Genomic DNA, 22,635 nt, shown 5'->3' with positions numbered 1-22,635 from the left:
GAACCTTTCCAGATGCCTGTCCTTGGCCCCATCTTCTAAAGATTTTGTTTTGCTCTGGCTATCACAGGTGAAAAGAATCTATGAAACACATATGATAAATTGAAGATGGATGGCTTCATGTTTGGACCTGGCCCAGAGATATTTGTATTTTATCCAGTTTGTTTTTTAAGACATAAAGCAATGGAACTACAATGTTTGACCCATTAGAGTCAATCAGCTACTGAAATAGTTGGGGCAGGAGGGTTTTCTGCAGGGTCCCTCTCATGATACCATCTAGCGAGGCAGTTCTTCAGCCTAGTCCAAAGCCGAGCACAGGACTGGCAGCCCTCTCCCCATTTAGCATCTCATCCATCATAAAGCATGTTTCCGCAGTAGGGAAATAGCCCTCCAAAATAGCTCCATCATTTCAACATCTGGCAGGATGGAGATGGGTATGACTACCTATGGAGGAAGATCAGGCTTGTGGCCATCTTTCCACCTGTGAAAATATAACTATAGGAGCCTGAGGTCTAGAAGGCAGAGAGTTGCTGCCCAGGCTACAAAGTAGTGTCACTAACCTGACTGGGGTAGAATCCAGGGGATGGCCTTGCGGGAGCTCTTCTGAATACTCCTCCTTAAGCAAGATACTAAAACACTGGTATTCACTGAGCACATCCCAGGGTGCCAGGCGCTGTGCTAAGTGCTGTTAACACTATTCCATATGATCCTCACAAGCACCATGTGACGTAAGTAGCTCCAATTTTACACGTGAGGCTCAGAGACGTTGAGTATCTTGCTCATACAACTAGTTAGTAGCAGAACTACGATACGAGCTCAGCTCTGTCTGGCTTCAGAGCCCAACCTCTTAACCAATACATTATACTGTTCAATTCCCAATTTTGATTTAGGACTAGAACAGGTGGGCTAAAATGCCATCAGGCCTTGAAGTTGGAAAATGGAAGCGGGACTGGAGGAGGAATGCTAGCCAGTTCAGTAAGCAGTCTGAATCATAGGTTGTATACATATCTTTAAGAGATGCAATTTGTGATTTATTTTACGTACAGGCAAAAGCTATAGCAGTTTATTAGAACTGTGGACTCTGGCTTAAAGTAGATCTCAGGGGGTTGTTTTAATGAATAGGCAAGACTGATTTTAATTAGCAGTTGTTTATAAATGGCATTTGAAGGAGCCAACTAACAATTTGGTCACTGGTATCTTATTAAACCTCCCCCCTGTGATCTTACAGACTCTTTATTTGTACTCTGAGTGAGCAAGGAAGAATTTGCCAGGGGAAGGGCTCCGCAGGTCAATTTCAATGTCTTGCATAGTGAAATTGACTACCCCTTCTCCCTGAGTAGCAGAGTTGACAGTTTCAAATGAGGAGCTGAGGGAAGGGTCACTGTCTGCCATGGCCGAGAGAGTGGCCTTCAGTGTTTACCTGGTACAGACATATGGGTCCATCTGACCAAGGACAATCAATAGGTTTCAGTAGATCTCAAACAACACGTGTCAAAAGAACCCAGTGGTTTGGGAAAAGCCTCATTCCAAGAAAAGAGCAGTCATCTGAACTTGAGAGGTGTTGGCTTCAAACACTCCAATCTAGTGATGTGGACATAATAATAACTAACACCAAGCACGCATCCCAGGGAGGGGCTCCATCTGAAGGCAGGGTGAATAGGCAACTGCCGTTTGCTGCTCTTCCTACACAACAGGAAACTTTGTTAGAATGAGATGTCCTGACTTGGACACTAGGGGCATTCGTATCTGTGAGAAATTGCACTAGGAGTAACTCCCGAGAGCTTCTGATGCTACGATTTTTCTGCATGGGCTCCCAGCTTCTGGGTGGGAAGAATAACTTAGCTGTTCCATTCGATGGAATGGGAGTAAAGGCGCATGCTAGGGGGAACTCAGGGGGTTCACCACCTGCTCACATGTTACCATTTACAGGTATCACCTTGCCTTGTATTATTCCTGGGCCATACGGTCCATCAGGATTTCCAGGAGCTCCCGGATTCCCAGGTATGGAATGAGGCCAGAAAAAGCCACTGAGCACACTTGTAAGGGCCATGCACCAAAGGAAGCTGAGGATAGCCTGGTAGCATTTGGGGATCCACATTCCTTCTGAGAGGGCGGCCTTGAGGATTGAGGAAATAGAATGGCTGCTAGAGAGGGCCGTGTGGGGAGGTGAGAATAAGAGAGATTCTCCAAGAGCTTAGAATTTTTTTTGTTTTTCGGCTGCACCGTGCAGCTTGTGGGATCTTAGTTCCCCAACCAGGGATCGAACCCATGCCCTCGGCAGTGAAAGCATGGGGTCCTAACCACTGGACCACCAGGGAATTCCCAAGACTAGGATTCTTGACTGGACGTCACAAATCATAGCTAGCCACACCGACTTTCCTTTCCCCTTACCACTCATATTTGGGTTTTCAGGCCCTAACGGGGCCCGTGGCCTCCCTGGGACTCCAGGCCAGCCTGGATTGCATGGAAATAAAGGGGAGCCCGGAAGTCCAGGATTGGTTCACCTCCCTGAAATGCCAGGTAAGAAAAGGAGCTTCTCCTCACCTGCTTCTCCTTTTGTGTGAGTGTGTGTTCGGATTGTGGTAGCCATCCACCCACTATAGGAAGTTAGGTTTGTGCTTTGTTAGCTTTGTGGGACGGTTTTGATTTCATACTCAGGCAAGAGAGCTTAGAGCTATAGAATGCCAGCATCTCAGAGCGGTAACGGCCATTTGAGGAGGAAACTGAGGCTCATATGGAAGGTGACTCACCTGAGATCACAAGGTCACTAGTGATAGAGCCAGGGATCTGCCACATGGTCTGACTGCAAGTTCTATGGCAGTTTCCTGGATCAACTCCTTAAAGGTCAGAGAAGGAGATTCAGATGAGTGCGAGGGAAGTTGTCGTATTTCAAAGACTTCGCTCACACCCTGTCATTCCAACCTGAGCTTCATTGTTCTGCACTGCACCAGTGGTTCTCAAACTGTTCCCTCGGCCAGAAGCGTCAGTATCACCTGGAAACTTGGTAGTAACGCAGTGCCTTGGCCCCTTGGCAGAGTTACTGATCAGAAGCTCTGCGGGTGGGCCCCGCAATCTGGCTTTTCCCAAGCACCCCTGCCCCAGGAGACTCTGATGCACGCTCAGTTTGAGAACCACGCCTGCTCTGCAGCCTGGGGCTCATCTGAGGCCACGTTCCCCCGGGCTTATCAGTGCTACAGATCCGTCTGCCACCCAGAAAGAGGGAGGCGTGACTTGGCAGGAGTTAGACGACTCCAGAAGAGACCAGGCCTTTGACAGGAGGTCCCGGGCGTAACCTGTGCTCTTTGGCCACTGTAGGCTCCCCAGGAGCGGGTTGCTGAGCTCTGCCCGCTGAGCTAGAACCTCCTCCAGGGCACACGGGGCAGTCCCTGCCACTGGGCAAGTCTTCCCAGGACCAGAGACTCGTGACCTTTAAGGGAAGCGACACACATTACTAATATGTTAGCTTTTGTAGTAGGGAAAAAACCTGTGTCAGAGTCCTCTCCCCAAACCTGTCACTTCTAAACCTCCATGGCCTTTTATTTTTGCCTCTTTACACTTAGGATTTCCTGGACCTCGTGGAGAGAAGGGCTTGCCTGGGTTTCCTGGGCTCCCTGGAAAAGATGGCTTGCCTGGGAAAGTTGGCAGTCCCGGCTTACCAGGTCCCAAGGGAGCCCCTGGTGACATCATTGGTGCTGAAAATGGTGCTCCTGGGAAGCAAGGCCTACACGGACTGCCAGGAGACAGAGGATTTCCTGGAGACTCTGGCCTTACGGGACCCAAGGGTGACTCTCTTTGCCCCACTTATCTGACAGTCTACAGAAAACCTTTCAGTAACTGCTATACTTGCATGAATACCTGCGTGACTCTGGGGTGATGGATTAATTAGGGGCTTGAAATGAAGTCATTCTGTTCTGTCCTTCCCTTTGTGGAACTTTTTCTTACATCACCTGCGTCCATTCTCCTGTCTTAGTAATTCCAGAAGTATCTATACTCCATAGTCAGATTTCTTGCAGAGCCTGTGATTAGCCACAAGGCTTGAGCTGACAAGACAGTGGCCCGTGGGGTACATCCTGGGCAGGCTCTTCCGCTGGAAGTTGGTTTGGTAATCGGTCCCTGCTCTCAGTCCAGGCTGTAATTGTCTGGCCCTTCCTTTCCTTAGGTTTGCTTGGGAAGTCGGGCTTGCTGGGCCCCAAAGGTGATCGGGGCAGCCCTGGAATACCAGGCCGCGCAGGACAGCCAGGCCCCCGGGGATCTGATGGTCTATTCGGCATCAAGGGCAAACCCGGGCTCCCAGGAGCACCAGGCTTTCCAGGCACTTCAGGTAGGTCCTTCGGAGGAGGAGCCCCATCTTGACAGACTTAAGCTAAGCCCTCCCCTCCGCCCCACCCCCACCCCCACCGCAACCCGGTGCCCTGAGGGGCAGTAGCAGCAGTGTGACAGGGTCAGAGTTGACAAGGAGACTGACTTTCCTAACCTCTCAAGTCGCCCTCGCAGTGCCAAGCCAAACCGATCGCTGCAGTTTAGCCTCCAAAATGTGACCCCACAGTATGCTCATTCCCCGCCCCTCCCCCATGGCCTCCGTCCCCCTTTTCAGGCTTCAGTCTCCCTCCTGCCTTCCTGCCCTCCTTGTGCAGGTGGGCCTCGCCCCTCTCCACCGCCCTCACTGGGGCCGGGCGAGGAGCTCAGGCGGAGAGGGTGACCACCGTGCTGGCAGCCTGCCTCTTGGGCAGCAGGCCTCTGAGGACCCAGGGCCAGAGTGTCTTTCACTCCACAGCGGGGCCTGCCGCCCCCTGGTTCCAGCCTACTGTCTGCAGCTTGCCTTTTTCTCACACCCCCCTCTTCACCCTGCCGTCCGCCCCGACTCCCAGCCACGTGACTGAAGTTGAGTTTTTGCAGAGCCACTAATATCTTTTTTATCCCCTTTGTCCTTCTGTGTTTCTGGGGTCTTCACATAGGCTGTCCAGGTGAGAAAACAGCACACAAGCTCACAGACTAACACTCCCACTAGCTTGGCCTCTTGGGGAATTATCTTACTATACACTATAACCTGGCAAGGCCAGGGGTCCCTGAACTCATGCTGTGGGGTTGGCCCCCATTGAATTTCCTTCCCTTGTTGTGGAATCCCCTTCACAGCCTCCCATTAGAATCCTGGGGCTCGCAGCTACTTGATGCTTTTCAATCCATAGAAGGCCAAGTCAGCCATTCATTTAGGTCCTTGGGGGCCCAAATACCTCTGTCGTCACTCATTTAATCCTTTGGTTTTTTAATTTCCTTGCTTTGTACCTGAACATTCCACTTTGGCAGCAGCTCAGGAGCTTAATCCCATTGAGCAACTTAAAGCCTGGTGAAAGAAGTTTCAGAATACCTAGGATACCAGATGGGCCTTGGGGATTTCTACAGTACTTGGCACTAGGGGGTCTTTCAACCCTAATGCCAAGGAACTGGCTGACTTAACTGCTTGCATGAGGGATTAAAAGGGCAGCCCTGTATCCATGGCTCCCTGGGAGGCTGAAACAATGGCTTGGCTTTAACCTCTACTTCACCAATTGGCTCAGGAAACAGCCATTGTGGAGTGATTCAAACTGGAAGTACCAGGAAACTAGAGTCCAGTTGCCACCCTGGCTTCCCAGAGCTCCAGTGTGAACCACATTCATGAAGGGGGGAGAGTTATCATCGGAAGGGGTTTGCTCCCCCCCTCCCCGCCCCCGCCATCTACAGTGCCATGTTGAAAGAAGTCGCCATTGGCAGGGCGCCCTGGGTGGTAGGTGCTAATGCTTCAGCCAGCTAAGAACTCTGCCTGTTAGCAGCCTGCCTAAGCCATTGTTAAAGGGCAGTTTATAAACGCCAACAAGCCAACCAACCAGCAGCCATGGGAATGGGCAGCGGCCCAGATCTGGACAGTCTCACTTGACAGCTGTCCTGTGTTCTCTCCTGTACTGATTCAGGACATCCTGGAAAGAAAGGTCCAAGAGGCGATATAGGTCCCCCTGCATCAGCTGGAAAGAGAGGCCTGCCTGGGCTGAAAGGCCTTCCGGGATCTCCAGGGCTAATTGGCTTCCTGGGGAACTCCGGCTTGCCAGGGGCCACTGGACTGCCAGGCCTGCCAGGTCCGAAGGGTAAGTGAAGGTATCAGGAAGGTACCAATGGGGACCAAAAAGGAGCTGCCATGCTGCCCAGCTCGCCCCCTCCCTCCTCTCTGCCTGGGAGAGGGGAATGGGGAGGGAGGTGGGCAGGGCTTTTTTGGCAAGATAGTTGGACAAGGCTAGTGCTAAAGGAGGAACCCCACCCAAGGTGATTCGCCTTCCCTGCCTGCTGGGTGGATCACTGGGCTGAATAGCATGGGCAGGGAGCCCAAGACAGGAACAGCCACACCAAGGTTACTCATTTGCACAACTTCTACCATAGAGCCTGATAGCTCTCAATTCCTGTGACTGTCCTGCTAGACATCAGAGGTTGGGCCGGGGGCGGGGGGGGGGGGGAAGTGACTGGTCCAAGGTCACACAACTGGTTAGCAACAGCACCAGGCTAGAGCTCATCTCCCTGCCTCCTGGCCATAGGCTTTTTTTATTCCTCCTGTGCCAAACATGAGATCTAACTTGGCAAATCATAAGAGAGGTTCCCACCTCTTCTTTCCTTTCTGGTGCTTAGTACAATGTCCCTCTTCAGGGAAGTAGCATAACATGTATTGACTAAGAGCTTGAGCTTTGGGGTTAGAGAAACTTGGGTTTGAATCCCTTCTCTGCAACTTCCTAGCTGTGTGACTTTGGGTGAGTTAATTAACGTCTCTGAGCTTCCATTTTCTTATATGTCAAACAGGGATAATAATAGAAGTTCTTGTTTCTCAACAGGTGAGAAGGGGTCTGTTGGACTGATAGGTTTTCCAGGGATTCCAGGTCTCCCTGGTATTCCTGGTGCAAGTGGATTAAAGGGAATTCCTGGGTCGATGGGAAGAGTTGGACCATCTGGACAGGCTGGTAGCCCTGGTGAAAAAGGTGAGCTGGAGAATCGAATTCTGGAATTGCCACCCATGCTTCCCAAGGTACATCTTGTTTATCAACTTTGTCATTCCTGTGGCTTATACCAACCCTGTGTTAGATAATAATATTTGAGGTTTCTGAATGAAGTCCTTTTAAACCAAAAGACCTAATCACTCTGAGTTACTACTGCACGTTAGAGGCCTGGACACACATTCCCGATGCTCAACGGAGAAGGGTTTTGAGTAGGGTCTAAAGTTGCAGGTGGACCTTGAGCTTGTCAAAGGAGGGAGAGGGCGTGCACATTAATGCAAAGTTTGGGAAACAGGGGCGGGGAAGAAGGTGGAAGAGCCCAGAAAGGGGGCCTGGGGTGGGGCGGGAAGAGCTGATATGAGCGGTCAGCCGGTGCCTGACCTCGTGTCTAAGCTCCCGCTCACACGGCTCTCATGATCTCCATCCCTGCAGGAGACAGAGGCGACCCGGGGCCAGTCGGAGTACCCAGCCCCAGACTTCCAGTGCTGAACCTGCACCTCACAGGAGACAAAGGCTCTCAGGGCTCACCTGGATCCATCGGATTTCCTGGGCCCAGAGGTGCCGGGGCAGGGAATGGACAGGAGAAATGCCCAAGACAGTTTTTATGACCAAATTCAACTTCTTTCCTGAGAAAAGGCCCCACAGAACAAGAACCCCCAGAGCAGCAGTATGGGTGGCAGCTGGGGATCCACGGAGGCTGCCTTCCCTGGGCCTGGGGGGCCTGTACCGTGAGCTGCCCATTTTCATTGCCACCGTGGAACTCCGTTTCTGAACCACGGGCGTATCCCTGGAAGGGCCTGGCAGACAGTGGGGATGGGCACTGAGTGGCTTTCCCAGTGAGGCACCTCCCTCTATCCCCACTCCTCCCCCAAAGCTAACTGTCGCCAAGCTTGCGCTTTGGCCGCCTGTGACCCAGGGCACGTGCACCTTGGGGAGAAGACTTTCTCTTGCCTAGAGTCTTTCCCCAAGACTTTTGCCTCTTTCCCAGGTGACAAAGGAGAGGCTGGCAGCCCTGGGCCACCAGGCTTGCCTGGAGCTCCTGGCTTCCCCAGCCTCATCAAGGGACTTAGTGGGAGACCAGGCTCCCCTGGCTCCGCAGGACTACGGGGCTTACCCGGCCTGAAGGGGTCCCCTGGAATCACAGGTTTCCCAGGAATACCAGGAGAAAGTGTGAGTCTGCCCACCTCTTCATCTCCCCACCAGGGAATCGCCTCCATAGCAGGGGGATGTGTTCCTATTGCCCACCTTTCTGATCCCAGCCCACTTCCCAGCCCGCTTGCCCAGCTCCCTCCCCCAGCTCACCCCAGACAAGGCCCCTCCTTGAGTCTGCCAGGTCTTCTCACCCTTTCCCAAACATCCCCTCTTCCTTCCGGGGCCCTTGTTCACCTATCTTCCCCCACGTGGCAGAGCGTCCTCCTCAAAATTGCTGACTACCTGCCTATCCTTCAGGCCCCAGCCCAGGCACCTGCCCCTCCAGGAGTCCCTGAGCTCCCACCGTGCTGGCACCCTACACTTCTCACTGCTTACACTTATCCTAGTTGGTTCTGTGTGGGTCTGATTTCCTCAATGAGACTGTTAGGACTTGAGAACAAGAACCGCCTTGCATGCTTTTTGGTCTGCATCCCACCGCCAGCATCCCACGTTGAGTTTGGGACAGCAGAAGAATTCGGTACAGACTATTTGATGTTTTGATTTCAGAAAGGTCTTTACCAGTTGTTGCCTCTTGTGGAGACAACAAAGACTCAAAACCAGTTTCTCTGGGTTCTTAAAAGTTTGGGTGGTAGAGTAGGCTTAGCAATGAGGAGACGTAGGCTTGAATCTCAGCTCCATCACTCATTAGCTCTGTGATTTTGTGCGTATCGCTTAACTTGCCGGAGCCTCGCTTTTCTCATCTGTTAAAAATGGGAATAATTTCCAAACCTTCTTCAGACCATAGTGAGGGTTAAGTGAGCTGATGTGTGTAAAGCAGTTACGTTGTATTTGGCACATGGTAGGCTCTGAGTAAATAGTAGCAATAATAGTAGTAGTATTGAAGGGACTAAATAAACTGTATCACAGGACACCTGTGTTCCCTGCAGACAAAGTCCCTGTCCTTTAAAAGCGTCAATCCAGCTTGTGGAGAGAAAACACCACACACACACACACACACACACACACACACACACACACACCCCTGAAGCAATTGCAAAATAAACAATTCTCAACCTGCTACTTACACACTAGGAAGGATAGAATCAAAGTGGGACAGCGTTCTGGGAGGGGTCCCAGCATGAGCAGAGGCTCAGAATGAGTAGATATGGCAATACGCAGAAGAGGCCAGGTGAATGCAGGGGGTGTCCTGGGTCGTGGTCCAGTGACCAGAGTGACCCAAGTTGGACTCCTACCCAAGGCACTAGGTAGCGTATGTCCTTACTGGGTACATCTCAAATGAATCAAAACCATACCAGATGCCAGGGAAAGAATTGTACCAATGGCAGCTGACACGCCCATTTCCCAGACTCAGATAGTGTGTTGGACATTAGCCAGTGAAGGCAGTTTTTCTTGTGAAAATCACGGAAATATTAGACCAAATTCAGACTCCAGTACCTGTATGCATACAGCCCACTACCTGGTGGCAGAAAGACTCTGTTCCTTGTGAAACCTGCGGCAGAGAGCTAGCCCCACGTTGGTGAGGTCACACTTGTTCTTGTGCATAATGGCTCCAGAGCTTTGGCATGGGCAGTGATAGCCAACTGTATGTAGAGCAGATCAAATGCCTGGCCTGACTGTTAAGTTTCGTATTTTCTAAGAGACTTGCTAGAACATTCACACCTTGATTTCCCAAGGTACCAATTTTGATAGGCATTGGGAAGTTATGAATGACAAGACCAGGATTAATCTGCAGATCGAATCCCTCCCCTATAACCCGTAAATACGCATTTCCGCCCCCTTGTTCATCACCTTCCCCTCTGCAGGATGCCCCCCACCTGTTTGCCCCTGCCACAGACCACTCGATGGACGTCTCTCCAGCAGTGGCTCAGGGAAGGGAGGGGGAAGAGAGGGTGGGAGGCCCTGAGCGCTGGGCAGAAATACTGACTCCAGTCTTGCTTTGAAGGGTTCACAGGGTCTCAGTGGAGCTCCTGGGCTCCCAGGAGCATCTGGTCTCCCAGGTTTAAAAGGTAAGGAGCATTTTCCCCTTTAATGCGTTTTTCCAGAGCAAGGTGGATTTCTAACAGGCCCAGGGCTCTCCCTGGGGGAGACATTGTGTTTCGAGGAGGAGAAGGAATCGATTTACATTTCCCCTTCGGCTGAACCCCCTTTGCAGTCTTTGTTCCTCAAAGATATGCGACAAACAGTGGTTTGACCCAGCTGCCTTCCAGACTCAGCAGCAGAGGAGAACCTCAGCTCTAGACAGTCTCCTCTTCTGGTGATGTTTTAGGGCCCCTCCTCTCATCTTCTCTGACCATACTGAGCCTAGTGATGTGTTTCCCAATGGAGATATGCTGCATGTAGCAGCATTTCATGCCAATTGTCTGGAAGCATCCCAGCCCTTCATTGGGGCATAAAAGCATAACCTTTTACCCAGTGGGTAACTGTGTCAAGGAGCCTCTCTGGCTATGATTTTTTTTCCCTCAAAAGATCTATGTACTGCAAATTGAGCTGTAGCTTCTCCTGACCACTTGAACAATGTCTTGATATCCCCAGGAGATCAAGGCCAGACACTTGGAATTTCTGGTAGCCCAGGACCCAAGGGACAACCTGGGGAGCCTGGTTTCAAAGGTAAGGCTGCTGCACTTTTGTCTCCCATGTCTCACAAACTCCTCAAAACTGAGGATCGGAAGGAATTTTGGAGGCCAACACCAAGTTCTGCAACTTCTATGCAGAACTTGCAACTTCTATGCAAAAATTCCTACCTGACATGTATCCACTTAGAGGCAGTCAACAGTTTTCCCAAGCAAACCAACCTACTTTTCCTTCAAGACTCACAGACTTACGGGATAAGTCTCTAAGACCTTTAAGATAATGGTGTCCACCCCCTTAGTTTTTAGTTAAACTAAATACTTCATGAACATTTCCACCCATTGCTCCTACTGCTGGGAACACTCAGAACAAGTTTACTTACTTTTCAATTGGGAAGCATCTTTCAAATATGAAGACAGCTGTCACAATCCCTTTCAGAGTATCTTTGTTGGATCCAGCTCCCATGGCAACTCAAAATGGCTTCACCTTCCTGCTCCCCCTCTCCCGTGGAGGAACACACTGCCTGAACTGTGGCCTGATCACTCAGCATTTTTCTTGATTTTGTAGGTGTGAAAGGAAAAGATGGACCAGTTGGTGATGTGGGTTTCCCAGGAAACAAAGGTGAAGATGGGAAAGTTGGTATTTCTGGAGATGTTGGCCTTCCTGCCTCCCCAGGTACCGTGCCACATGACAACTTTACTCTGAAAAAGTTCAGGTCAGCTTCAGGTCACAACCCCTTCTGAACTTCTGCCTTGTTTTCACTTTTAGGACTCCCCGGGGTTGCAGGCATGAGAGGAAATCCAGGACTTCCAGGTTCTTCAGGCCACCCAGGGGCAGCTGGGCCCCTGGGCCCCCCTGGCCTAATAGGAACCAAAGGTATGAGAGTTGGGAGTAGGCAGTGGGGAAAAGGGTCCTTTCCTCAAAAAAAGGATGGCAACTACTTTTTCTTAGGAGACCCTAGCTGGGATTAAGCCGTATCCAGGGGAGTCATTGACTGGGTTTCATGAGGGATAACAGGAAAGGAGGAAGAAGAAGAAGAAAGGAGTGCAAACGTGAATGGGAAGAGGAGAACATGGGATCCATGGAGAGCAGAGTTGGGAAGGAAGGTTGTTGCCCTGGCATATGTAGCCTTTTCCTGACTTAGAGATTGGGCAGCAAGTCTCTGGGAGCTGGCAACTCAAGGTCTTGGCATTGCCACTCTGATTTCTTCTTGAAGATACCTCATTATCTAGCACCCTGCTCTTAAGCTATATTGGTCTCTAATAAAAGGCAGGAAGACTTAGGGTGGAGGGTGGAGACTAGGTGTGGTCCAGTCTCCCTTAGGGCATTAAATAATGCCTCAAGAGAGACCATGACCTTTGAAATGAGGACTTTGCAGTGTCCCTGGGGGCAGGACCTTTTGCTGACCCTTCATGATTCAGAGCTGCTGGAGCCATTTCTGATATTCTCTCCCCTCAGGTTTCCCTGGACTTCCTGGTTTACATGGACTGAATGGGCTGCCAGGAACCAAGGGAACCCATGGAACTCCAGGTAAGCAAGACCCTCAAAGGCATAGAGGAGAGCACTTGCTCTTCCGGAAGCCTGACAGAGGCTGGCCTTGAGTTCTTGACTGTGGTGTATCCCATATCCTCAGACTCCTAGGTCTCCTTGCCAGCCCCCAATTTGGGATGCCTTGATGTGGGGAAGAAGGAGGATGGGGTTCGTCCTTCTACCCGAACGAGCTCTCCTTCCTGTCATTTCAATCCTCAGCCTCCTGTGTCTGTCAAGCAGGCCCCCTGCAAGTGAGCTATAGGCACAAAGGTCTCACCCCACTGACTTCTGTCCCCACATCTCTCTGCATCTCCTCCTAGGACCTAGTATAACCGGTGTGCCTGGGCCAGCTGGCCTGCCTGGTCCCAAAGGAGAAAAAGGTTCTCCAGGAATTGGCATTGGAGCCCCAGGAAATCCAGGCGTGAGAGGACCAAAAGGTAGCAGGGGTAAGTGAGCCCAAGTCAGGCTTGGCTGGGCAGCCAGGGTTGGGGTTTCTTTAGGGCCATGTGGCTTACAGGGATGAGCAGTGCATGTCTTTGCATCTCTGGGAATCTCAGAACCCAGTGGAACTGACCACCGACAAAAAGAGGGTAGGCTACACTTAGGGCTTTCCTGGGAAGGAGTGTCAGAGAGCAGTTCAGTGAGTCCCACCCCCCAGCCTCCAGGTTCCCTCCCACTCTCCCTTATTAACCTCAGGGCCTCTCTTTCTCACTTGGCCACAGCCTGGGTTTAATGGTCCTGAGGGACTGTGCTTGTCCACTTAGCGAGTGGTTTACCAGAAGTTCCTTGGTGTCCAGTGCGGTTGGTAGTCCCAGGGCCCTGGAACGACAGTGTGGCTGCTGGAAGGAGCCCAGGTCTAAGAGGATAAATGTCTCCCTAGGACAGGCATACAGCAAGCACTTGATTAGGATTTACTAGGTTTACTAGAAATCCGGTTTCGTCTTCATCTCGGCCCCTGACTCATCACATAGTCTGAAGTCCCTTTCTGAGCCCCCATTTCCCCACTTCTCAAATAGTGTGAATGAATTCTGATTCATTAACTCTCCTTAGAAATGTTCTGGAGACGAATATACCTCCCACTCAACGTAGAACAAGAAATGAATTTAGTGTAGTATCACAGCTAAGAGTATGGGCTCTGAAGTCAGACTGCTGGATTCAAATTCCAGCTCTCCCTCTCCCTAGCTACATGACCTTGAACAAGGAAGTTACGTGCCCCTCCATCCCAAAGGAACGTGGGTTTCCTTTTCCATAAAAGGTGAATAAGAGAATCTACCCCATAGGTTTGGTGAGGAATCAATGAGGGGTGAGGTAATGTATATGGAATCACTTAGCACAGTGCATGGCACATAGTAGTTGGTCAAGAAACACTGGCCATTCTACCATCACATGTTACCTGGGGAAATCATGTTTTCAAAATGTTCTGTTCCTTATAGTTCTGGGGCCTGATGTCCCACCACATTATTTTATGTGTTTATGTGCATGTGTGTGTAGGTTTTCCAGGAACTATATTCATGCATTAATTCATTTCCAGCTGCATTTTATATTGGGGCATCTGCTATCTCTGTGTTTACTCTTTCCTTTGTCTGGACCAACCTGTACTTTTCTGAAAGCCAGCAGCTTCTTCAGAGTGAGGCCTCCAACAGGGTCTGAGCCTGTAGGGAGGTTGTGTGGCTTCTTTGGCAGGAGATAGAGAAGAAGGGTCCTGGGTGGAAGCACAGGCACGATGCCTGTTCTGTTTTTAAACCTTGACTATGAATTCCTGGTCATTAAATTATTCATTGCCTTTGGCTATCTGAGGAAATAAAATCACAATTACAAATGCAGTAAACAGCACATGTCAAGGTGGATACATTTCAGGCACATAATGGAGAGGGGGAAGAAAAGGAAGTTGCACAGGAATATATTTGGTATGACTCCAACCAATATGTTGTTTAGGGATACAAATATGCATGGTCAAACTGTGATGAAAAGGGAATGATGAACACAAACTTCAGGAGTGGTTGCCTCTGGGAGGGAGGGAAGGTGGTGGAATCTGTGAAGGGCATGCAAAGAAATTCAAAGGTATCGCTATCTTCTTTTCCTTAAATTGGGCGGTTGGAACACAGATGTTCATTGTATCTGGATGATTTTTTAACATATGATTTATAAATATTCTTCTGTTCTTCTCAATGTCTAATTTAAAAAATTTGTTTTAAAAGAATATAGGGGGCTTCCCTGGTGGCACAGTGGTTGAGAGTCCGCCTGCCGATGCAGGGGACGCAGGTTCGTGCCCGGTCCGGGAAGATCCCACATGCCGCAGAGCAGCTGGGCCCATGAGCCATGGCCGCTGGGCCTGCGCGTCCGGAGCCTGTGCTCCGCAATGGGAGAGGCCACAGCAGTGAGAGGCCCGCGTACCGCAAAAAAAAAAAAAAAAAAAGAATATAGGAAATCCCCAGCAGGAACCGAATCTCTGATTTGATTAAAGAAATCAGTGTACAATGAAGATTTACCCCCAAGAAAATTTCCTAGGAACAATCCCCATCCCTACAATACCTTCATCTAAATAACATTAAATTAGGCCAAACATTTTCGTATTTGCACTAAATATTGAGAGGCTGCATTCATATATTGGAGATTTTTTTTCTTTAGGTCTCTGACAATAGAGTGAGTTGGGAAAACATGCCATCTTGCATTTTCATGTGATCATTTACAATGTCTCATTCCTTCTACCCACCACCAGTCCCTCCCATCAGGAAACTTGCACAAACCTCTTAGATAGCCTCATCCACCAGAGGGCAGACAGCAGCAGCAAGAAGAACTACAATCCTGCAGCCTGTGGAGCAAAAACCACATTCACAGAAAGATAGACAAGATGAAAATGCAGAGGGCTATGCACCAGCTGAAGGAACAAGATAAAACCCCAGAAAAACAACTAAACGAACTGGAGATAGGCAACCTTCCAGAAAAAGAATTCAGAATAATAATAGTGAAGATGATCCAGGATCTCGGAAAAAGAATGGAGGCAAAGAACGAGAAGATGCAAGAAATATTTAACAAAGACTTAGAAGAATTAAAGAACAAACAAACAGAGATGAACAATACAATAACTGAAATGAAAACTACACTAGAAGGAATCAAAAGCAGAATAACTGAGGCAGAAGAACGGATAAGTGATCTGGAAGACAGAATGGTGGAATTCACTGCTGCTGAACAGAATAAAGAAAAAAGAATGAAAAGAAATGAAGACAGCCTAAGAGATCTCTGGGACAACATTAAACACAACAACATTCACATTATAGGGGTCCCGAAGGAGAAGAGAGAGAGAAAGGACCAGAGAAAATACTTGAAGAGATTATAATCGAAAACTTCCCTAACATGGGAAAGGAAATAGCCACCCAAGGCCAGGAAGCGCAGAGAGTCCCACACAGGATAAACCCAAGGAGAAACATGCCGAGACACATAGTAATCAAATTGGGAAAAATTAAAGACAAAGAAAAATTATTGAAAGCAGCAAGGGAAAAGCTACAAATAACATACAAGGGAACTCCCATGAGGTTAACAGCTGATTTCTCAGCAGAAACTCTACAAGCCAGAAGGGAGTGGCATGATATACTTAAACTGATGGAAGGGAAGAAACTACAACTAAAATAACTCTACCCAGCAAGAATCTCATTCAGATTTGATGGAGAAATCAAAAGCTTTACAGACAAGCAAAAGCTAAGAGAATTCAGCACCACCAAACCAGCTCTACAACAAATGCTAAAGGAACTTCTCTAAGTGGGAAACACAAGAGAAGAAAAGGACCTACAAAAACAAACCCAAAACAATTAAGAAAATGGTCATAGGAACTTACATATCGATAATAACCTTAAATGTGAATGGATTAAATGCACCAACCAAAAGACACAGCCTTGCTGAATGGATACAAAAACAAGACCCATATATATGCTGTCTACAAGAGACCCACTTCAGGCCTAGGGACACATACACACTGAAAGTGAGGGGATGGAAAAAGATATTCCATGCAAATGGAAATCAAAAGAAAGCTGGAGTAGCAACACTCATATCAGATAAAATAGACTTTAAAATAAAGAATGTTACAAGAGACAAGGAAGGACACTACATAATGATCAAGGGATCAATCCAAGAAGAAGATATAACAATTATAAATACATATGCACCCAACATAGGAGCACCTCAATACATAAGGCAACTGCTAACAGCTATAAAACAGGAAATCGACTGTAACACAATAATAGTGGGGGACTTTAACACCTCATTTACACCAATGGACAGATCGTCCAAAATGAAAATAAATAAGGAAACAAAAGCTTTAAATGACACAATAGACCAGATAGATTTAATTGATATTTATAGAACATTCCATCCAAAAACAGCACATTACACTTTCTTCTCAAGTGCGCATGGAACATTCTCCAGGATAGATCACATCTTGGGTCACAAAGCAAGCCTCAGTAAATTTAAGAAAATTGAAATCATATCAAGCATCTTTTCTGACCACAACGCTATGAGATTAGAAATCAATTACAGGGAAGAAAACGTAAAAGACACAAACACATGGAGGCTAAACAATACGTTACTAAATAACCAAGAGATCACTGAAGAAATCAAAGAGGAAATCAGAAAATACCTAGAGACAAATGACAATGAAAACATGATGATCCAAAACCTATGGGATGCAGCAAAAGCAGTTCTAAGAGGGAAGTTTATAGCTATACAAGCCTACCTCAAGAAACAAGAAAAATCTCAAGTAAACAATCTAACCTTACACCTGAAAGAGCTAGAGAAAGAAGAACAAACAAAACCCAAAGTTAGCAGAAGGAAAGAAATCATAAAGATCAGAGCAGAAATAAATGAAATAGAAACAAAGAAAACAATAGCAAAGATCAATAAAACTAAAAGCTGGTTCTTTGAGAAGATAAACAAAATTGATAAACCATTAGCCAGACTCATCAAGAAAAAGAGGGAGAGGACTCAAATCAATAAAATTAGAAAGGAAAAAGGAGAAGCTACAACAGACACCGCAGAAATGCAAAGCATCCTGAGAGACTACTACCAGCAACTGTATGCCAATAAAATGGACAACCTGGAAAAAATGGACAAATTCTTAGAAATGCATAACCTTCCAAGACTGAACCAGGAACAAATAGAATCCATGAGCAGACCAATCACAAGTAATGAAATTGAAACTGTGATTAAAAATCTTCCAACAAACCAAAGTCCAGGACCAGATGGCTTCACAGGTGAATTCTATCAAACATTTAGAGAAGAGCTAACACCCATCCTTCTCAAACTCTTTCAAAAAATTGCAGAGGAAGGAACACTCCCAAACTCATTCTATGAGGCTACCATCACCCTGATACCAAAATCAGACAAAGATACTACACAAAAAAAACTACAGACCAATATCATTGATGAATATAAATGCAAAAATCCTCAATAAAATACAAGCAAACAGAATCCAACAACACATTAAAAGGATCATACACCATGATCAAGTGGGATTTATCCCAGGGATGCAAGGATTCTTCAATATATGCAAATCAATCCATGTGATACACCATATTAACAAATTGAAGAATAAAAACCGTATGATCATCTCAATAGATGCAGAAAAAGCTTTTGACAAAATTCAACACCCAGGCTTCCCTGGTGGCGCAGTGGTTGAGAGTCCGCTTGCTGATGCAGGGGACATGGGTTCATGCCCCGGTCTGGGAAGATCCCACATGCCGTGGAGTGGCTAGGCTTGTGAGCCATGGCCACTGAGCCTGCGCATCCGGAGCCTGTGCTCCGCAACGGGAGAGGCCACAGCAGTGAGAGGCCCGCGTACAGAAAAAGAAAAAAATTCAACACCCACTTATGATAAAAACTCTCCAGAAAGTGTGCATAGAGGGAACCTACCTCAGCATAATAAAGGCCATATATGACAAACCCAGAGCAAACATCATTCTCAATGGTGAAAAACTGAAAGCATTTTCTTTAAGATCAGCAACAAGACAAGGATGTCCACTCTCACCACTATTATTCAACATAGTTTTGGAAGTCCTAGCAACTGCAATCAGAGAAGAAAAAGGAATACAAATTGGAAAAGAAGAAGTAAAACTGTCACTGTTTGCAGATGACATGATACTATACATAGAGAATCCTAAAGATGCCACCAGAAAACTACTAGAGCTAATCAATGAATTTGGTAAAGTTTCAGGATACAAAATTAATGCACACAAATCTCTTGCATTCCTATAAACTAAGGATGAAAATTCTGAAGGAGAAATTGAGGAAACACTCCCATTTACCATTGCAACAAAAAGAATAAAATACCTAGGAATAAACCTACCTAGGGAGACAAAAGACCTGTATTCAGAGAATTATAAGACACTGATGAAAGAAATTAAAGATGATACCAACAGATGGAGAGATATACCATGTTCTTGGATTGGAAGAATCAAGATTGTGAAAATGACTATACTACCCAAAGCAATCTACAGATTCAATGCAATCCCTATCAAATTATCAATGGCATTTTTTACGGAACTAGAACAAAACTTAAAATTTGTATGGAGGCACAAAAGACCCCGAATAGCCAAAGCAGTCTTGAGGGAAAAAAACAGAGCTGGAGGAATCAGACTCCCTGACTTCAGTCTATACTACAAAGCTACAGTAATCAAGACAATATGGTACTGGCACAAAAACAGAAACATAGATCAGTGGAACAAGATAGAAAGCCCAGAGATAAACCCACGCACCCATGGTCAACTAATCTATGACAAAGGAGGCAAGGATATACAATGGAGAAAAGACAGTCTCTTCAATAAGTGGTGCTGGGAAAACTGGACAGCTACATATAAAAGACTGAAATTGGAACACTCCCTAACACCACACACAAAAATAAACTCAAAATGGATTTGAGACCTAAATGTAAGACCAGACACTATAAAACTCTTAGAGGAAAACATAGGAAGAACACTCTTTGACATAAATCACAGCAAGATCTTTTTTGATCCAACTCCTAGAGTAATGGAAATAAAAACAAAAATAAACAAATGGGACCTAATGAAACTTCAAAGCTTTTGCACTGCGAAGGAAACCATAAACAAGACGAAAAGACAATCCTCAGAATGGGAGAAAATATTTGCAAACGAATCAATGGACAAAGGATTAATCTCCAAAATTATAACAGCTCACGCAGCAAAATTATAAACAGCTCATGCAGCTCAATATTAAAAAAGCAAGCAACCCAATCCAAAAATGGGCAGAAGACCTAAATAGACATTTCTCCAAAGAAGAGATACAGATGGCCAAGAAGCACACGAAAAGCTGCTCAACATCACTAATTATTAGAGAAATGCAAATCAAAACTACAATGAGGTACCACCTCACACCAGTTAGAATGGTTATCATCAGAAAATCTACCATAAACAAATGCTGAAGAGGGTGTGGAGAAAAGGGAAACCTCTTGCACTGTTTGTGGGAATGTAAATTGATACAACCACTATGGAGAACAGTATGGAGGTTCCTTTAAAAACTAAAAATAGAATTACCATATGATCCAGCAATCCCACTACTGGGCATATACCCAGAGGAAACCATAATTCAGAAAGACACATGTACCCCAATGTTCATTGCAGCACTGTTTGCATTAGCCAGGTCATGGAAGCAACCTAAATGCCCATCAACAAATGAATGGATAAAGAAGATGTGGTATGTATATACTACGGAATATTACTCAGCCATAAAAAGGAATCGGCAGGCGGACTCTCAACCACTGCGCCACCAGGGAAGCCCCTGCAACTAGTTTTGCTTTTTGTTTTTCCTTTGTTTCTTTTCTAGACTTCTAATAAGTGGAAACTTTTCTTTAAATTTATTTTTTCCTCCTTTATATTTCCTCAGTATTCAATTAATCAATGAGCTGCTAAAGACACCCAAGTTAACCAATCTGCCATCTTTCTTTACAAATTATCATGGATATACTATTTCTTAGCGAAATATGAGAAATTCAACATTAATATTTTCAGCTTCTCTTGTCAGAAAAATAAAATTCAACATCATATTTTGGGATTTTCTTGTCACAAACAAGAATCTCAACCACCAAAACAGTTTGTCAACCAATTCAAATCTATTCCCCTTCATTTGACTATCTTTTAGAATATACCAAAGTAATAAATACATTTCTTCCATGTTAGAAGAATAAAATAGATTTCTACATTTGTATACGTGGCTTTGATGTGTTTTCCCAGCAAGATTACCATCTATGTTTTCAATGTATGCATATTGTATAAATCTACTATAATCGGTTGAAATTTTTGGTTTTGAACATATTATAATAGAAATCATTCCACAAACAGAAAACATGTAAAGCAGTATTAAACTTTGAGCAAACGAGTATTATGTATATACTCCAGTAAATGGCTTATTCTCTTTGGCCAAACAGGGAGAAGGGATTCAGGCAATTCAGCAAGCATTCAGCTAATATCATGAATTACCTATAAAACTGTTTTCCAGGTTGCCTGGAAGACCCAGTAGTTAGCTGTAGAAGACATCGGGGGTCATAGCGCCCTTGCCACCTCCATTCTGCTTGAGCGGGCGAGTGGGTGTCTGTTCTGACTGGCTGGGGCCTGTGCCCCACCTCGATCTGTGACCTCCTCGGAGTAGCCGCAGACAGGACTGGCTAACTTGATGAAATGTTGTGCAACAGGGACAGTAGGTTTAAAAACGCTGTAGGAAACTTCGATTCCAGGTGTTGCAGTCATACCTTCTTTGCTTCCTGATTGAGGGAAAATCTGTCTAAAGTATTTCCATTACCAGCGAGGTTGGGGAGCTGGAACTTTCCGAAGCTCTGTCCGTCCCAATTCAATGCAGCGCCTGCTGCGAGCGAGGAGTCTCTGAGCCCCTGCCAGCTGCACTGGGCCGATGGCTGCCAACGGAGGAGAAAGGGAGAAGAGCCCTCTGCTGGCCTCAGCTGGTCTGGCTCCTACCCTAAGGGCTTCCATTTTCTTGTGTGAACTTCCGTTTTCTCTGAGGGAGCCTGGCCCTCTCTTAGCCACACAAAGCCCCTGCAGCCCCTTTTATTTATTCTTTGCAGGTTTCCCAGGTCTCCAGGGCCCCGCTGGTCTCCCTGGTGCCCCAGGTCTCTCCTTGCCCTCAGTCATAGCAGGACAACCTGGCGACCCCGGGCGACCAGGCCTAGATGGAGAACAAGGTAAAGTCAGGAAGCCCAAAGAGGGCTGGCCATCACCTTTTGTCTGGAGTTTGGGGAGGGCCTGTCTACAGTCCAGCCCCATCCCCACTGCTGGACCTGCACAGGCCTGTGAGGCCCCACGTCCCTCCTCCCGCAGGGGCACAGGGGGTTGGAATGGGCTGCATTTTGCTAAAAGGGTTTGGGAAGGTCTGGGCACTGGGGCCCCACAGAAGGCAAGGGAACATTATCTGCCCTGGGAATAGCCTTTGGCTTCCTATCAGTCCCAAGGCTTTCAGCAATGGCCGCTTCCTCTTCCCTCTGCCCTCATCCCTCTTCCGATCTTATCCCTAGGCCGACCAGGCCCCCCGGGGCCCCCAGGACCCCCTGGGCCATCTTCGGATCAAGGCGACCCGGGAGACCCTGGCTTCCCTGGAATTCCTGGCCCTCAAGGGCCCAAGGGAGACCAAGGAATTCCAGGTTTCTCTGGCCTCCCTGGAGAGCTAGGACTGAAAGGTATGACTGCGCGGCTGCCTACTGGGTCCTTTCCCACTCCACTGTCAGATATGGCCCCTTCCTGCAGCCCTGTGAAGAGAGACCAGCTGTTGATGCTTTTCCTGCCCTCGCCTCTGCTTAGTCTCAACCCCACCACCACCAGCACCACCGTGCCAGGCCCTGACTTGCTTTCCTTTGGACTTTGCCAGGCATGAGAGGTGAGCCTGGCTTCATGGGGACTCCAGGCAAAGTTGGGCCACCTGGAGACCCAGGACTTCCGGGGATGAAGGGGAAGGCAGGGCCAAGAGGTGAGTTGAGAGCACGTGCCAGGCTGATCCTGAGCTCAGGGGAGGGGTTGGGGCGTATCATTCCTTCAGGAGTCACTGCTGAGCACGCCAAGAAAGCCTGAATGGCTGAAGCAGCTGGATCAAGCTCCTCCAGGGAGGGAGTTTCTCCACCTTGGAGATACCTCTGCCTCCATCAGCTCCCAGGACTGAAGGCCATTGCCGCTTTGCCACCACGGATCTTGCCACTGACCTCCCCTCTCTGCATTGTTTCTGCATTTGCGGTCACTGCGTTTGCACTCAGATCACCACTCACCCATTTGCTGAATCCAGAAATGAAGAACCATCCTTTCTGTCCTTTATCACCACTCCCCTCACACACACATCCAATCCATTAGCAAGCCCTGAGGGCTGTGTCTCCTATAAACGT

The 22,635-nt window shown here is 47.5% G+C and overlaps 1 protein-coding gene across 1 annotated transcript in view; it reads left to right on the top strand.

Annotated features, from left to right (window-relative positions):
* COL4A6 (collagen type IV alpha 6 chain) overlaps positions 1-22,635 on the top strand; it is a gene marked incomplete at both ends in the record, with an annotated part of 280,878 nt that overhangs the window by 253,792 nt on the left and 4,451 nt on the right. Inside the window, 17 exons of the mRNA XM_082865135.1 lie at positions 1,927-1,998; positions 2,410-2,517; positions 3,558-3,779; positions 4,157-4,318; positions 5,943-6,113; positions 6,846-6,989; positions 7,437-7,562; positions 7,993-8,174; positions 10,099-10,162; positions 10,689-10,763; positions 11,292-11,399; positions 11,493-11,600; positions 12,183-12,254; positions 12,575-12,700; positions 21,334-21,450; positions 21,781-21,942; positions 22,131-22,229. Coding sequence (XP_082721261.1) covers positions 1,927-1,998; positions 2,410-2,517; positions 3,558-3,779; positions 4,157-4,318; positions 5,943-6,113; positions 6,846-6,989; positions 7,437-7,562; positions 7,993-8,174; positions 10,099-10,162; positions 10,689-10,763; positions 11,292-11,399; positions 11,493-11,600; positions 12,183-12,254; positions 12,575-12,700; positions 21,334-21,450; positions 21,781-21,942; positions 22,131-22,229 — 2,118 coding nt within the window. The remainder of the gene's footprint in view (positions 1-1,926; positions 1,999-2,409; positions 2,518-3,557; positions 3,780-4,156; positions 4,319-5,942; positions 6,114-6,845; positions 6,990-7,436; positions 7,563-7,992; positions 8,175-10,098; positions 10,163-10,688; positions 10,764-11,291; positions 11,400-11,492; positions 11,601-12,182; positions 12,255-12,574; positions 12,701-21,333; positions 21,451-21,780; positions 21,943-22,130; positions 22,230-22,635) is intronic.

The sequence above is a fragment of the Leucopleurus acutus genome (assembly GCF_964270905.1).
Source record: "Leucopleurus acutus genome assembly, chromosome: X".
In the NCBI taxonomy this organism is placed as follows: Eukaryota; Metazoa; Chordata; class Mammalia; order Artiodactyla; family Delphinidae; genus Leucopleurus; species Leucopleurus acutus.
Note: the sequence above shows the minus strand (reverse complement) of the source record. Positions and strands in the feature narration are given on the sequence as shown.